Raw genomic sequence first — 14,396 nt, 5'->3', positions numbered from 1 at the left:
TTGACCCCACAGAAATATATTAATATAAGCGAGGGCATTTACATAATTCTCCCCTTAAATTAACTAAGCTTACTGCTGTTAATAAATCAGTAATTAAAAGAAAATAAAAGAATAAAAAGAAAAAGACCAAATCCCGCAACGAGCGCTAGAGGAGAAAGACTTTCCTCTGAAAAAAAAGGAAAAATAAAAAAAATTACTTTACGTTTACTACGCAATGTAAAAACAAGGGTTTAATTAAAGTTTTACTGGTTATATCATTCTCTCTCTTTGTCGTTTAATCGTTCACATTCCAAGCTGAACGCCTCTTCCGATTTTCTACATTTCAACTTCAAAATCGGAGCGGCGATTAAACAGAGCTCATTTTGCTGTCATATGCTAGATTTCTTCTACATTAGTATTTTTTGTTGGCATATGTGAATGAATTGAAGAGCTTGTGCATACGATTGCAGCGAAAATTTGTTGGATAGAGTTTTGTAGATTGAAGTGATTTGGTGTTACATTTCTGCATTTGATTGAGTTGTGAGTGCAGCGGTGGGGTTGATCTGTTTTTGTGCAGTGTTGTTTAATTTTTATTATTGAGTTTTGGTTGAGGATTGGCTGCGCTGATTGAGGTGGAACTGGAGTTTCTGATCTGGTTGAAGTTGTTGCAGCACAATGGTAATGAGTCAATATCTTTTTTGTTTTGTTGATCTTTTCTGATTTGTTGGGTTTTTTTTTGGTGGATACCTCTTGTTCTTAGAATTTTACTTGATCTGGTGTTTATGTGATCTTTTTGTTTCCTTTTGTGTTTGGTTTTCCTGTTGATGGACTTGGCTAGTTAACTGAATGCGACGGATGATCCGTTGTTCATGCTCATAATGCCAGTCTGTATGCTGCCTTATTGTTGCATTTGTGTTTGATTATAATTTATGATTTAGTAGTGTAAGCTTGAATCTTTTGCAGATAGCCAAGTGAAGATGGAATGAATGTGTGTGATCCCCACTGATTTTTGTTTATTTTTGAAATTTCGTAATTAGTTTCATCTTTTGAACATTTTTGCTGCTCACCTTAATTCTAAAGGTGGGAATGCTTCTCTTTCCAATTCTGAGTAATTTTACAGCCAACTGAAAGAAGTTTTTGTTTGTTAAGCAATCAAAAGTATTTGTTAATTTATATTCTCTAGAAACAGCTTCGTTTTGTAAATTGACTTGTCAACTCTTCGAAGATTGACATTCATATTACCCTAAATAAGCACTTATACAATATGTAGTTGACTAGAATGAAACATTGTCCATTTTAGAGCAAGATGTTTATGCTGCACGCAGCTTGTAACCTAAATTTTTTCATGAGTCTAGAACAGGTGATTTAAAATTACATATGGACTTCATGGTCTATATTTGTGCTCTAGCAACTAGTAAATCAGAAATTAAGGAGTCCGGTAACAGCCTATCGAAATAAAACATGGACTTTCATAGCTTGCTGTGATGTTTCAACTGTATACTAAAATTCTAAATAAGTCAAAGGACTCCTGTTCTGGTGTGTCATGTGAGAGTCATTGTGAAGGCTGAATGCTGCTCAATGCTGTAGGTTGCTTCATCTGCTACAGTTGTTGGCTCTCTTGTTTGGGTGGAGGATCCTAATGAAGCCTGGGTAGATGGAGAAGTTGTTGCAGTCAATGGTGAAGACATCACAGTCCTTTGTACATCAGGGAACACGGTCAGCCATCATTAGAATTTTTTTCATCTAAAAATGTTGGTGTCTGGAAATTTTTTTATCATGCTTTTCAGTTTCTATTACCAACCATTTTTCTTTTTGTTTGAAGACACATTATTTCTGTCCATATTGCTTTTTTGTGCAGTAGCGCATATAAACTCGTCTTGTTTTTATTATAACACTGGGTTTTTCTCTATCAACCAATTAATGATTTTTATAAAAGGTCATTGTTTACTTTTTCTGCAGGTTGTTGCTAGGTGTTCTAATGTCTATCCCAAGGATGCTGATGCTCCATCTTGTGGGGTGGATGATATGACCAAGTTAGCATATTTGCATGAACCTGGAGTTCTACAGAATTTAAAATCTAGATATGATATTAACGAGATATATGTGAGTTTAGTCTATTTGTTCACCTTATGATACATTTTTGCACTTTAATTGTATCTTTGGCAATCCTTGCCCAATATAACTCTAACTAATTTTCTCACTCATCAGACTTACACTGGTAGTATATTGATTGCTGTCAATCCTTTTCAAAGATTGCCTCATCTCTATGATAGTCATATGATGGAACAATATAAAGGAGCAGCCTTTGGTGAGCTGAGTCCACATCCATTCGCTGTTGCAGATGCTGCTTACAGGTGTGCAATGCTTCAATTGATTAAAACTTTTCCATAGATGTATTTTGTTATTAAAGAGACCCTTTTTTTAACAGGCTTATGATGAATGACGGAAAGAGTCAGGCAATTTTGGTTAGCGGTGAGAGTGGGGCAGGTAAAACAGAAAGCACAAAGTTGCTTATGAGATACCTTGCTTACATGGGAGGAAGATCTGCAGGAGAAGGAAGGTCAGTCGAGCAACAAGTTCTTGAGGTAATAACTGCTTCATCATGTTCGATGAACCAATAATGGTGTTGATTCTGGTTTTGGTGTCTGAGCATATCACCTTATGATTGTTTTATATATTTTTCTCTTTCTTGCAGTCAAATCCTGTTCTTGAGGCATTTGGTAATGCAAAGACAGTGAGAAATAATAATTCAAGGTACTAAGATTCTATTGGCCTCTATTGTGTGCATATTATGCGCAATTTATTTGGTACTCTATTTCATGCATCAATGCAGCTAATGCACCCATGATGTTAAATGTAGTCGTTTCGGTAAGTTTGTCGAGCTTCAGTTTGATCAAAGGGGTAGGATCTCTGGGGCTGCCGTCAGAACATACTTGCTTGAAAGATCTCGTGTTTGTCAACTGTCAGATCCTGAAAGAAACTATCACTGCTTCTATATGCTCTGTGCTGCACCCCAAGAGGTAACTGGCCCATTTTATTTCAGATAGTGGAAATCTGCACTTCTGCATTATGATTGCTGTTAGTTCCCCTTGCCATGTTTCATGATTTTGTACTAAAATGTAAAGCTTGCAAAGCTTGTATTTCTCAATAAGTTGTACGTATATGTTATTGACAATCACTTGGAGTTCAAAATTTTTAATGTTTGGATACCATTTGCTTCCAATCATTGTAGGAAGTTCAAAAGTACAAGTTGGGAAACTCAAGAACATTTCATTATTTGAACCAGACGAATTGCTATGAGCTTGACGGAGTTGATGATGCCAAAGAATATATAGCAACAAGGAAAGCAATGGATACTGTGGGAATCAGTGTTCAGGAGCAGGTACTAACTTGAGTGTTTTAAGATGACATACCATTTAAGGTCTTCTATTTTTAACTCTGTTATTTCCTTATTCTCATAAATTAATATTACAGGATGCCATATTTCGAGTCATTGCTGCAATTCTCCACCTTGGAAACATTGAATTTGCAAAAGGAAAAGAAATTGACTCATCCATGCCTAAAGATGAAAAATCTTGGTTTCATTTAAGAACAGCTGCTGAGCTTTTCATGTAATTTCCTTTAGCCAGCAGCTGCTTTAACTGACAGGATGAGTTGTCACTTTGATCTTTATTGTCCGTTAGAAATTTTCTTCTTTTAAGCATCGGCATTTTGTAGGTGTGATGCAAAATCCTTGGAGGGCTCGCTCTGCAAAAAGGTTATTACGACTCGTGATGAGTCCATAATCACGGATGTGGATCCAAAAACTGCTGCTTCTAGGAGGGATGCTCTAGCCAAAGTTGTCTACTCAAGGCTATTTGACTGGTAAGTGCCGCCTCTGTTTATTAACGAGACGAGCATCAATAAGAATCCTTACATGAATGGGGTTGTCCTTCTTACTCAGATTTTGTTGACCATGATTATTTGCAGGCTTGTGGACAACATTAATAATTCAATTGGTCAAGATCCAAATTCGAAGTATTTAATAGGGGTCCTGGATATCTATGGATTTGAGAGTTTCAAGACTAACAGGTGCTTAACCGGTACGCTGTGTATTCATTATTGATCTGGTCGGTTCCATTTGTTCAGCTGCACTAAGGTTTACTCACTAGCCGAATACCATAGTTTTTAAGTTGAGTACCGACTGAAGTGCCTTTGTAATTTGTAGCCTTGCTGTTTTCATTTTCAGCTTTTGAAAACAAGACTTTGTTATATCTTTTCTTTTCTTTCTATGTGGGCCTCATTTTAACTTTGTGGTAAGAAATAAAGAATAAAGGTGTTAGTGGTGGATTCAATAGAGTGATGCGATATGTTTGAGCTATGATGAAACATGAATGATAATGTGATATAGGATTTTAATGGGGGGTCCGAAATTGAAGTAGCATTTGTTTTAACTTTTGAGTAAGAGTGGGTTGAGACATTTGGGAGTATTTTCAGTTAGAGTAAGTATTTTCAACCGAAATCAAACAAGGCCTTTGTTTCTAACTTATTTATTTGAACTCCCAGTTTCTACTGAAAATATGGAACCCGTAATCCAGCAGTATGAACTGTTTCCTTGTATTACTTGTAGCTGGGTTGCAATTTTTCAACTCCTAACTTAATCTATAAGCCAAACTGAATATACTACTCGTGAGTGTCTGCAGAAAGTGTGTTCTGGACTCATTTTATCTCATTAAAGTATGTATTAGTCAGTAAGTTGTTTGGTGAGAATTTACTTGTGTTTTCTTGTAGGCTTTACCAGGTAGTGGTGAAGACCACAATATGTTGATTAGATGATGCCTAGTCTAGACTTTAGAACCTTTAAATAATTGCTTAAATGTAGTGTTTCTCTGACCAATAATATGATTAAGTACAACCATTTTCTCTGCATTGAATTCTAAATATAAACTTTTGTACCTCCTCAGCTTTGAACAATTTTGCATAAACTTGACTAATGAGAAGCTTCAGCAGCACTTTAATCAGGTACTTAATCCTTTTAATCTTGCTTGTTTTTTACTATTTCATTTACTATTTATCTGTTAGTACCTATAAGTGTTGTTAGGGTCGCGGGTCGGTCCGGGGCGATGAGGCTGGACCCCAGCGGGGCGATGGGGCGCCGGGGCGAGGGACCCACGAATCGGGGCGCATTATTTATTATTTATATATTAGTAATAATAATGATTAAAGATAATTCACTATAATATAAATACTTATATTTACATAAAATGAAAAAAATATTTTTAAAGTTCAATTTTGACATTGGGTAGAAAAGAATTATTGGAGGAATTATAATCAATTTACTTATTATAATATTTAATTAATGGATTTTATAATAGAGTCATGTTGGAAAAAGATGAAAGATTGGAAGAAATAATAAATTATTATTTTATTTATCTTCATTTAAATAAACATAATTATTATTTTAAATCTCTTCATTTAATCATAAAACAAATTATCAAATAAACATATAATTATTATTTTATTTCTCTTCATTTAATTCATAAAACAAAATTAGGTAAAATGAAAAGCTCCATAAATAGAGATTGTGATGTTCTAAAGATTACTTAATTAGCTTTATATAAACCTAAAATATAAGGAATTAATAAAATATGTTACTTATACAAATAATAAAAATAAAAATAAACAATAATTGATGGAGTACTACATGAATAAGTCAAAAAGCAATTTCGTTTCCCAATGTAAACTCTCTCTCTCTATCCTGTCTCCGTCTCCCCTCCCTCTTCTTTTTTCTGTGTAAAACAAAAAATCTGCAGGGCGGACGGTAAACAGGTAAGCCCCCGTCGCTAGTTCCGTCTCTCGCTCCAGTCGCCCCGACCGCCCAGAGCGCGCCCCGACGGCGCCCCACGTATCTCGCTCGGCTCACCCATGTTGGGGCGAAGCCGGCCTCGATCATGGCGACCCGCGCCCCGAGCGCGCCCCGGGCGCGTTTTTTACAACACTGGTACCTATTTTTTGTGTAAGTGTTTAACCATCTTACTTTTCAGCATGTTTTCAAAATGGAGCAAGAAGAGTATACAAGAGAAGAAATTGATTGGAGCTACATTGAGTTCATTGACAATCAAGATATTTTAGATATGATTGAGAAGGTTGAGTTGATTTTGCTACAACTAACTGTTCTTCCTTGTGGTTTTCTCCAGGAAGTTGTTAAATATGTTGTTATTGATGCTGGACTATTGCGGCGAGTTAGAACGATGTTTTATATATAAAAAGAAACTATAAAAGTATTTCACAAGGCTTGAAAGGGAATGTCTACAATGGTTTCTATTGTTTGGAAATCTCTTCCATTTAAAATAGCAATTGTGATATTACTGATGCCAACTCTAATCTATACACTTTCCCCTTGTTGACCCTGTTTACCTAAACTCGCTCTCTCTAATATGCATAAATATTCTTTGAATTTTGCAGAAGCGGGGTGGTATTATCGCTCTTCTTGATCAAGCCTGGTATGCTTCTCATCTTGTAGGGATTCTATTAAATCCATTGGCTTCCTACTACAGGTACTAATAATTCCTTCTTTGTCCTGCAGCATGCTTCCGCGTTCAACCCATGAAACATTTGCCGAAAGTCTTTACCGGGAGTTTAAGAACCATAAACGCTTCAGCAAGCCCAAGCTGGCTCGTTCTGATTTTACCATTTGCCATTACGCTGGTGACGTGAGTTTCAGTTATATGTTCCTATGCATTTTGCATGAAAATGTGTGTGGATTTACTAAGTGAGACTGCTGCACTTTTGGTTTACGAAAAAGTTTCTTTTATCAGGTAACTTATCAAACTGAGTTGTTTCTGGACAAAAACAAGGATTATGTAATTGGGGAGCATCAGGCACTCCTGAATGCTTCTGAATGCTCCTTTGTTTCTGGTCTGTTCCCAGTATCAGATGAGGAGTCCTCTAAACAGTCCAAATTCTCTTCCATTGGCTCAAGATTCAAAGTATAGAATTGCTTTAATTTTTATTTTACTTTTTCAATTTTTTGTCTCATCCTTTCTGTTTGTTAGTTGTTACACAAAGGTGCTAAGTTTTCTTCTGTTGCTTCTTCTTGCAGCAACAACTGCAATCTCTTCTAGAAACTCTGAGTTCAACTGAACCTCATTATATTCGCTGTGTGAAGCCAAACAATCTTCTTAAGCCTGCAATATTTGAGAATCATAATGTCCTGCAACAACTGCGCTGTGGGGTAATGCTTATTTTCGTTCTATTTGTTGGTTTCTTGGCTCGTGCAAACATGGTTTAATATATGTATATAATATACTTGCTCTTTATCCAGGGTGTTATGGAAGCAATTAGGATCAGCTGTGCTGGATATCCTACTAAACGACCATTCTACGAATTTATAGACCGTTTTGGCATCCTTGCGCCTGAAGTTCTAAATGGAAGGTATTATAGGTGTTTCCTTGATTTTTCCTTTGCCCCATCATAGCCTGGGATGTTGGTCTTTTCACTTACATTGGATTTATGATAGTACTGATGAGGTTGCTGTTTGCAAGAAGCTTCTTGGGAAAGTAGGACTTGAAGGATATCAGGTGATGAACCGTTTCTCCAATATAGAGTTTTATAAACTTTTTGGGTTGAAAAGTTCTTCACTTTTCTGCTAGTATCTTATCATGTTTTAGTTTTGCTCTAGATCTTGGGTACTTATACTCATTAATATCCCATTCACCTGATGAAAACTTGTAAGGCAGTAAGCAGCATTTTTGATTGATCAGTTTTTGTTTGATAATATATATTATGCTGTATAACTTGGTTATTTTAGCAAGAAAATGACTAAGAAGATTTTTTTGTGGATCCTTTATTGTCCATTATGTATGCCTTAGAAAAAATTTAATTTTTTGTAGTTCCTTTTGGCTTCAGCTTGTGTAACTCCTAACTCAATATAAAAGAGGTTGTAGAGCACCAACGATTTGTAGTGAGAAGAAGAAGACGAAGAAGATACACCCTAGTTGGAGTTCTAGGGGTAATTTCCGCCCAAAACAGTAATGCGAATAAGTTTAATACTTTATTGCCTAAATATAGCTCACTAAAATAAAAGATATGCTAAATCAAATAATATTAATAGATGTGGAGAAACTTGGGGAAAAGGCATGAGACCCTATCAGTACAACGCAAGTACAAAGACTCCACTACACAGAAAGGGAGTTGATACTAGGTTCAGTCCAATTCTAATGATAAAATTCTACCAATCATATAAAGCCATCTTGATAAGTAGGGCAATATAAAAAGAGACGTAAATGTAAATAATCTCCAACCAAAAATATTATTGTCAGCGCTGCACTCAAGTGCCCTTCTTATTTTTGATGCCTGCTTCTGCACCTGTAATTAAGCCTCTTGTGTTAGCATCACCTTGAGCATAAAACATGTACCATAATGTCACATTGGAGTATGCACTATCCATGAAAACATGTCTCTATTAAGTTATTTGACCATAAAATTGTGTCATATGGAAATATCTCTGATTTATCATGCACACCGCTATTTTTTAGTATGCACCCAATTTGTAACAAATGTGTATATCTAGCTCTTGTTCTTATGTTTTTGAGTGGAGCTTCTATAAAAATGTGCCATATGGACTTCAACATATCTCATTCTTGCATGCTCATTTCCGGTTTTTAGGACACATGATAAATACCTCTGGCATCTGCAATTGCTTTTATTATTGTTAAATGTAATTCTCAATTTGGAATGCAAGCATATCTAATTCAGCTTGCTCTTGTAGATTGGTAAAACAAAAGTGTTTCTGAGAGCTGGGCAGATGGCCGAGCTGGACGCTCGAAGGACTGAGGTGTTGGGAAGATCAGCAAGCATAATACAGCGGAAAGTCCGTTCTTATATGGCTCGAAAAAGTTTCACATTAGTTCGTCGATCTGCAATACTTATTCAATCTGTATGCCGAGGTAACCTTTTATTTTTGCTTTCTAAGTTGACACAAGTATAGAAAATCATGATATCTGATATCGTAATTGTGAAATTCTATATTTATTACCCCAGGAGAACTTACTCGGAAAATATATGAAAGCATGCGTCAAGAAGTGGCTTGTCTTAGGATTCAGAGAGATTTGCGTATGCATCTTGCCAGGAAAACATACCTAGAGCTATGCTCGTCTGCTGTTTGCATTCAAACTGGGATGCGTGGCATGGCTGCTCGTAATGAGCTCCGGTTTAGATGGAAGACGAGAGCTGCAATTATGATCCAGGTATCTTAATTCATGATAAATCACCTGAGATGACTTTGTTCTTGTTATTTTCAATTTGTTTGGGTAAAGCTATTTGTTCATTCCAAATTTGGTTATGATGGATTATATGAATGACTGCAGAGTCATTGTCGCAAGCTCTTAGCTCGTTTAGAATATACGAAGCTGAAAAAAGCTGCAATCACCACGCAATGTGCATGGAGGTCAAAGGTTGCTCGTGGTGAACTGCGTAAACTGAAGATGGTAATCAGTAACCCCTTTACCAAAAATTAAACTTAAACATATGATAAAACTGAAAGAGAAAATGAAACTAATGTTGAGGAACTTGCTCCCTTTTACATTGATAAATTGCGACGTGTGGTTTTGTTTTCCTAGAACCGTGATACGGTGATAGTGATAACAAAAAAACCACAATAATCATAAATGTGCTAATTGTAATCTCCATGTATGTGCTGTATTTTTATTTCTTAATTAATCTTATACACAGGCTGCAAGAGAAACTGGTGCTCTGCAAGCTGCCAAGAACAAATTAGAGAAGCAAGTTGAAGAATTGACTTGGAGACTGCAGCTAGAGAAACGAATGAGAGTATGTTATACTTGTATGACATGTTTTCTTTTTTTTCTTTTGAAAATTTGAAGGTCAACCCATTTAATGATTTTTTTTCATATGCATTCTATGTCTGTAGACTGACCTAGAAGAGGCAAAAACACAAGAGAATACAAAATTGCAAACAGCTCTGAAAGATCTTCAGCTACAGTTCAAAGAAACTAAAGACATGTTGTTGAAGGAAAAAGAAGTTTCAAAAAGGGCTGCTGAGAAAATCCCTGTAATTCAGGAGATTCCGATCATTGACCATGAAATGATGGATAAACTCAGTGCTGAAAATGAAAAGCTTAAGGTAAGCTGGATTAACCTTGTGCTGTTCAGTCATAACTGATGAATCTTGAGGTGATGTACTGTTTTATGGTTGTATCTCTTGTAGGCCCTGGTTAGCTCCCTGGAAACCAAAATAGTTGAAACAGAGAAGAAATATGAAGAGACAAACAAACTTAGTGAGGAGAGGTTGAAGCAAGCCATGGATGCAGAATCAATGATAGTGAAATTGAAGACTAATATGCACATGTTAGTATTTTTTTAAATATCTTTTAAAGGTTATATTTGTGTCTAAGTTAGATATTATTTGGTTCATTTTTGTATTCTTTTGCTGCAAATTGCCCTGTACTCATATTTGCACACATAAATTAGTTGCAAAATTATGTTTTTTACTTACCTGTGCAGTCTTCAAGAGAAAATCTCTGACATGGAAACTGAGACCAAAATTCTTCGGCATCAAACCTTGTTGACCACTTCCAAGCCTGGACTTCAATCAGAATTTGGTGACAAGGTTGGTTGATTTTTTGGGCTAGTTGGATTTCTCTGTTCTGCATGCTTAATCTCAGACTGTTTCATTAACTTATGTGCAGGTATTGGAAAATGGGCACCATGCCAGCGAAACAATTAGAACCAATGTACTGTTCCTTTTCTGAAAAATAATATGGAATTTGATAGAGCATGAGCTCACCCTGTGCCTATGTTGTTATGTGTACTTTATCTTGAATGTAACATAATTTGTTGCAGGATATACCACATACCCCAGTAAAAGCATATGAAACCCCTGACAGCAAACCAAGGAGACCACCAACTGATCGTCAACAGCATGTGTGTGCTACTGCTACTAGAACTTTGAGATGTTCTTCTTAACTTCATCCATTTTAAAATGTTGATGGGTTTAAATAATTGCAAAAATTGATGCAGGAGGATGCTGATACTCTCATGGAATGTGTAACAAAAGATGTTGGGTTCAGTCAAGGAAAACCTGTTGCTGCTTTCACTATATACAAATCTCTTTTACACTGGAGATCATTTGAAGCAGACCGGACTAGTGTGTTTGATCGTCTCATTCAGATGATCGGTTCAGCTATTGAGGTAATTGATCTTGTTTTCCGTGATATATTCATTTGAATGGGGGTGATCATTTTGCTTGAATTTGGCATAAATATGTAGTAGTCAAGACAGGCTCCAATGCACTGATGCAGTGGGGTGTTATTTGGATTAAAGTTTTATGTTCGTTCTGTTGTTCTGTTACATGTATCAATTAGAGAAATGGTTTAACTTCTAGCTTTCTATAGTATTGTGTAAGGAATTGTAGATTTGATAATATTAATGGTATTCTCTTGTCCTCAAGAGGGGTGTGGATGACCTGGCTGTTAACTGTCTGCTTTATTAAGAAGCAAATTTGACTAGCTTCATGAAAATTATTAGAAATTTTTTTGAAAATAGTTTCTTCTAGTATCATTAGCTTCTTTCAGTTATGAAATAATTCAGCAAGAACTGACTGCAGGATCAAGACAGCAATGACCATATGGCTTACTGGTTGTCAAACACCTCAACTTTGCTGTTCTTACTCCAAAAAAGTCTAAAACCTGCTGGTTCAGTTGCTGCAACTCCTGTTAAGCCCACCTCTCTGTTTGGGAGGATGGCCATGGTATTCATATTCTTTTTTAGTTTGCCTTATAAGTGATTCTTCTGTGGGATGCCATGAATAATATAAATGTGTTTGTTTACAGGGTTTCCGTTCTTCACCTTCAACTGTCAGCCTTGCTGGTGCTGCAGCAGCACTGGAAACAGTGCGCCAAGTTGAAGCCAAGTATCCTGCTCTCCTGTTCAAGCAGCAGCTCACTGCATATGTTGAGAAGATATATGGAATTATTCGAGACAACTTGAAGAAGGAGTTAAGTTCACTGCTTGCTTTATGCATTCAGGTATATTTAGAGCATCGAATAATGTTTGAGGTTTACTTGAAAGTTGATAATGCAATATTTAGTGTCTTTCATTGTTCTCTCTTCTTACTCAGGCTCCAAGAACCTCTAAGGGAAATGCACTAAGATCTGGGCGATCCTTTGGCAAAGATTCCCAAACAAATCACTGGCAGGGGATTATCGATTGCCTAAACTCCCTTTTGATAATCCTGAAAGAAAATTTTGTACGTCTTCAGTTTTATTGAATTTGAACACTTATTTTATGCAAAATTTGTTATGCTGACAATTATTTACCATTACAGGTTCCTCCTGTTCTCATCCAGAAGATATATGCTCAAACATTTTCATCCATAAATGTCCAATTGTTTAACAGGTGATTATGGAGTCCTTTATTACTTAACCCCTTGTATACTTCTTTTGTTACTATGAATCACGAATTTTGTCCGAATATATATTACCCGTAGCCTTCTACTACGCCGTGAGTGTTGTACATTCAGCAATGGGGAATATGTTAAAGCTGGACTGGCAGAGCTAGAGTTATGGTGCTGCCAAGCTAAAGAAGAGGTACTCCACATGGATGTGAAATTAATAACGTCTAGTTTTTGGGCTAAAAGTAACAATTTGCTATCCTATTACCTTGCTGAACTGTTCCTGCTTCTCAGTATGCAGGTTCAGCTTGGGATGAACTAAAACACATAAGACAAGCTGTTGGGTTCCTGGTAAGTTTATTTGTGCGGAAGGAATATGTTTTTTGTTAGGTCTATTAATCTTTTAATGTGTACCACTTTTGAAATTTGCTTATCCAACCTTTCTGTTCAATCCTATCTGCAGGTTATACATCAGAAGTACAGAATATCTTATGATGAAATCACTAATGATTTATGTCCTGTAAGTCATCAGCATCTGCTTCTATTTCAGTATACAATAAAATGAACCGAACAAAATGAACCTTAACTAAATTGGACTGCCATTGGTTCTTAACAAAAAATTCCTCCTGATAATTTTACTTTGAATTAATACTATTATGATATAGGAAATATCATCAATATTATCTCACATCGAATGTCATTGGTATCTCAGATTTTGAGTGTTCAACAGCTCCACAGAATATGTACATTATACTGGGATGACAACTATAACACTCGTAGTGTGTCCCCTGAAGTAAGTAAATTTTCAATCTCTACTATATGCTCTATTATCTTGCTGTCATTCTGATTAAAAATAAATTTATTGAGTAAATTTGTTTCCTGACTCCAACAACAGGTTATAGCCAGTATGAGGGTGCTAATGACAGAGGAGTCGAGCTCTGCAAGTAGCAGCTCATTTCTGTTGGATGATAGTTCCAGGTATTTCCTATTATTTTATTAGCTTGATAATCAAGGGCCATGTGTTTCTAAAAGTTAAAATGTACATATATCTCACAGTTTGTTTTTATGAAAAATTAGTGGTTGGTTATTCATTACTTGATTCAGGTTCTGTACATAAAACTTTTAATAGAATCTGGTGATGGTTATCCAGATAAACTCTTAATATTATCCATTATTCATTAAGCCAAAGGATTAAAGAAAATATGATGAGCCTTGTCCTGAAATCTATGAACTTTTAAAAATAAAGTTGCCAAAAAATTTGTCATTGCTGCTAATTGACAAAATAATGAAATTAATCGCTGACATTTTATATATATATACTGTGGTTTTGGATGAGGGTTCTTTCAGATAAAGTTGTTATGCTGCTCTGGTTAACTTTTGTTTTCCTTGTGTGCTAATTAAACCAACTGGCTATGTATGTTTAATGCAGCATCCCGTTCTCGGTTGACGATCTTTCCAACTCAATTGAAGTGAAGGATTTCATAGATGTGAACCCAGCACCGGAACTTCTTGAGCATCCCGCCTTTCAATTTTTACACAACTGAGGCAACATGACGGTGGGTTGGATATCACATACTGTAAATTCATTTTCAAATTTTGTTTCTACAAATTACAAAAAGTTATTCTTTATTTGTTGTTTTTTAGTTTGTTCAAAGTTTCTCCGCATTAGGGGCAGGGAAATTCATTCAATCTGTAACAAAATGCCTTGGTGCTTTTGTATGGTTTTTGTCTGGCCAAATTCTTTTTTTTAGATTAGTAATATATGCCTTATCCGAGGTGGTTGAGGATTACCATCCTCGTGTAATTGTAAGTCGTTCATGCTTTATAAATATATAGTGAAAAGGAATGTTGATAGGTTGTACGCAGTTTGATTGTATTTGACTTTATACACTTGAGTGGAAAATACTTGTAGTTCTTCTATTCCAAGTTACTTTAGTTCTTCTATTCCAAGTTACTTTGAAGTCACTTGAGTGGAAAATACTTGTAGTTCTTCTATTCCAAGTTACTTTTCATTTGCATATTATTC

At 35.9% G+C, this 14,396-nt stretch overlaps 1 protein-coding gene across 1 annotated transcript; it reads left to right on the top strand.

Annotated features, from left to right (window-relative positions):
- Positions 1–258: 258 nt before the first annotated feature.
- LOC121746157 (myosin-6-like) lies at positions 259–14,290 on the top strand. The gene is made up of 39 exons (XM_042140065.1): positions 259–657; positions 1,567–1,695; positions 1,939–2,082; positions 2,188–2,333; positions 2,408–2,564; positions 2,675–2,733; positions 2,840–2,999; positions 3,212–3,361; positions 3,454–3,590; positions 3,697–3,843; positions 3,949–4,050; positions 4,923–4,980; positions 6,003–6,104; positions 6,424–6,461; positions 6,545–6,671; positions 6,777–6,947; positions 7,061–7,192; positions 7,283–7,392; positions 7,478–7,538; positions 8,729–8,906; positions 9,001–9,206; positions 9,327–9,446; positions 9,691–9,789; positions 9,890–10,102; positions 10,187–10,326; positions 10,483–10,588; positions 10,668–10,712; positions 10,822–10,902; positions 10,999–11,169; positions 11,585–11,728; positions 11,811–12,005; positions 12,098–12,226; positions 12,305–12,375; positions 12,467–12,566; positions 12,665–12,721; positions 12,834–12,890; positions 13,083–13,163; positions 13,266–13,348; positions 13,800–14,290. The coding sequence occupies exons 1-39, from the start codon at positions 655–657 to the stop codon at positions 13,912–13,914; spliced, it is 4,524 nt and encodes a 1,507-aa protein (XP_041995999.1). The 5' UTR covers positions 259–654; the 3' UTR covers positions 13,915–14,290.
- The last annotated feature ends 106 nt before the right edge of the window (positions 14,291–14,396 follow it).

This window comes from Salvia splendens, chromosome 8, assembly GCF_004379255.2.
Source record: "Salvia splendens isolate huo1 chromosome 8, SspV2, whole genome shotgun sequence".
NCBI lineage: Eukaryota > Viridiplantae > Streptophyta > Magnoliopsida > Lamiales > Lamiaceae > Salvia > Salvia splendens.
Note: the sequence above shows the minus strand (reverse complement) of the source record. Positions and strands in the feature narration are given on the sequence as shown.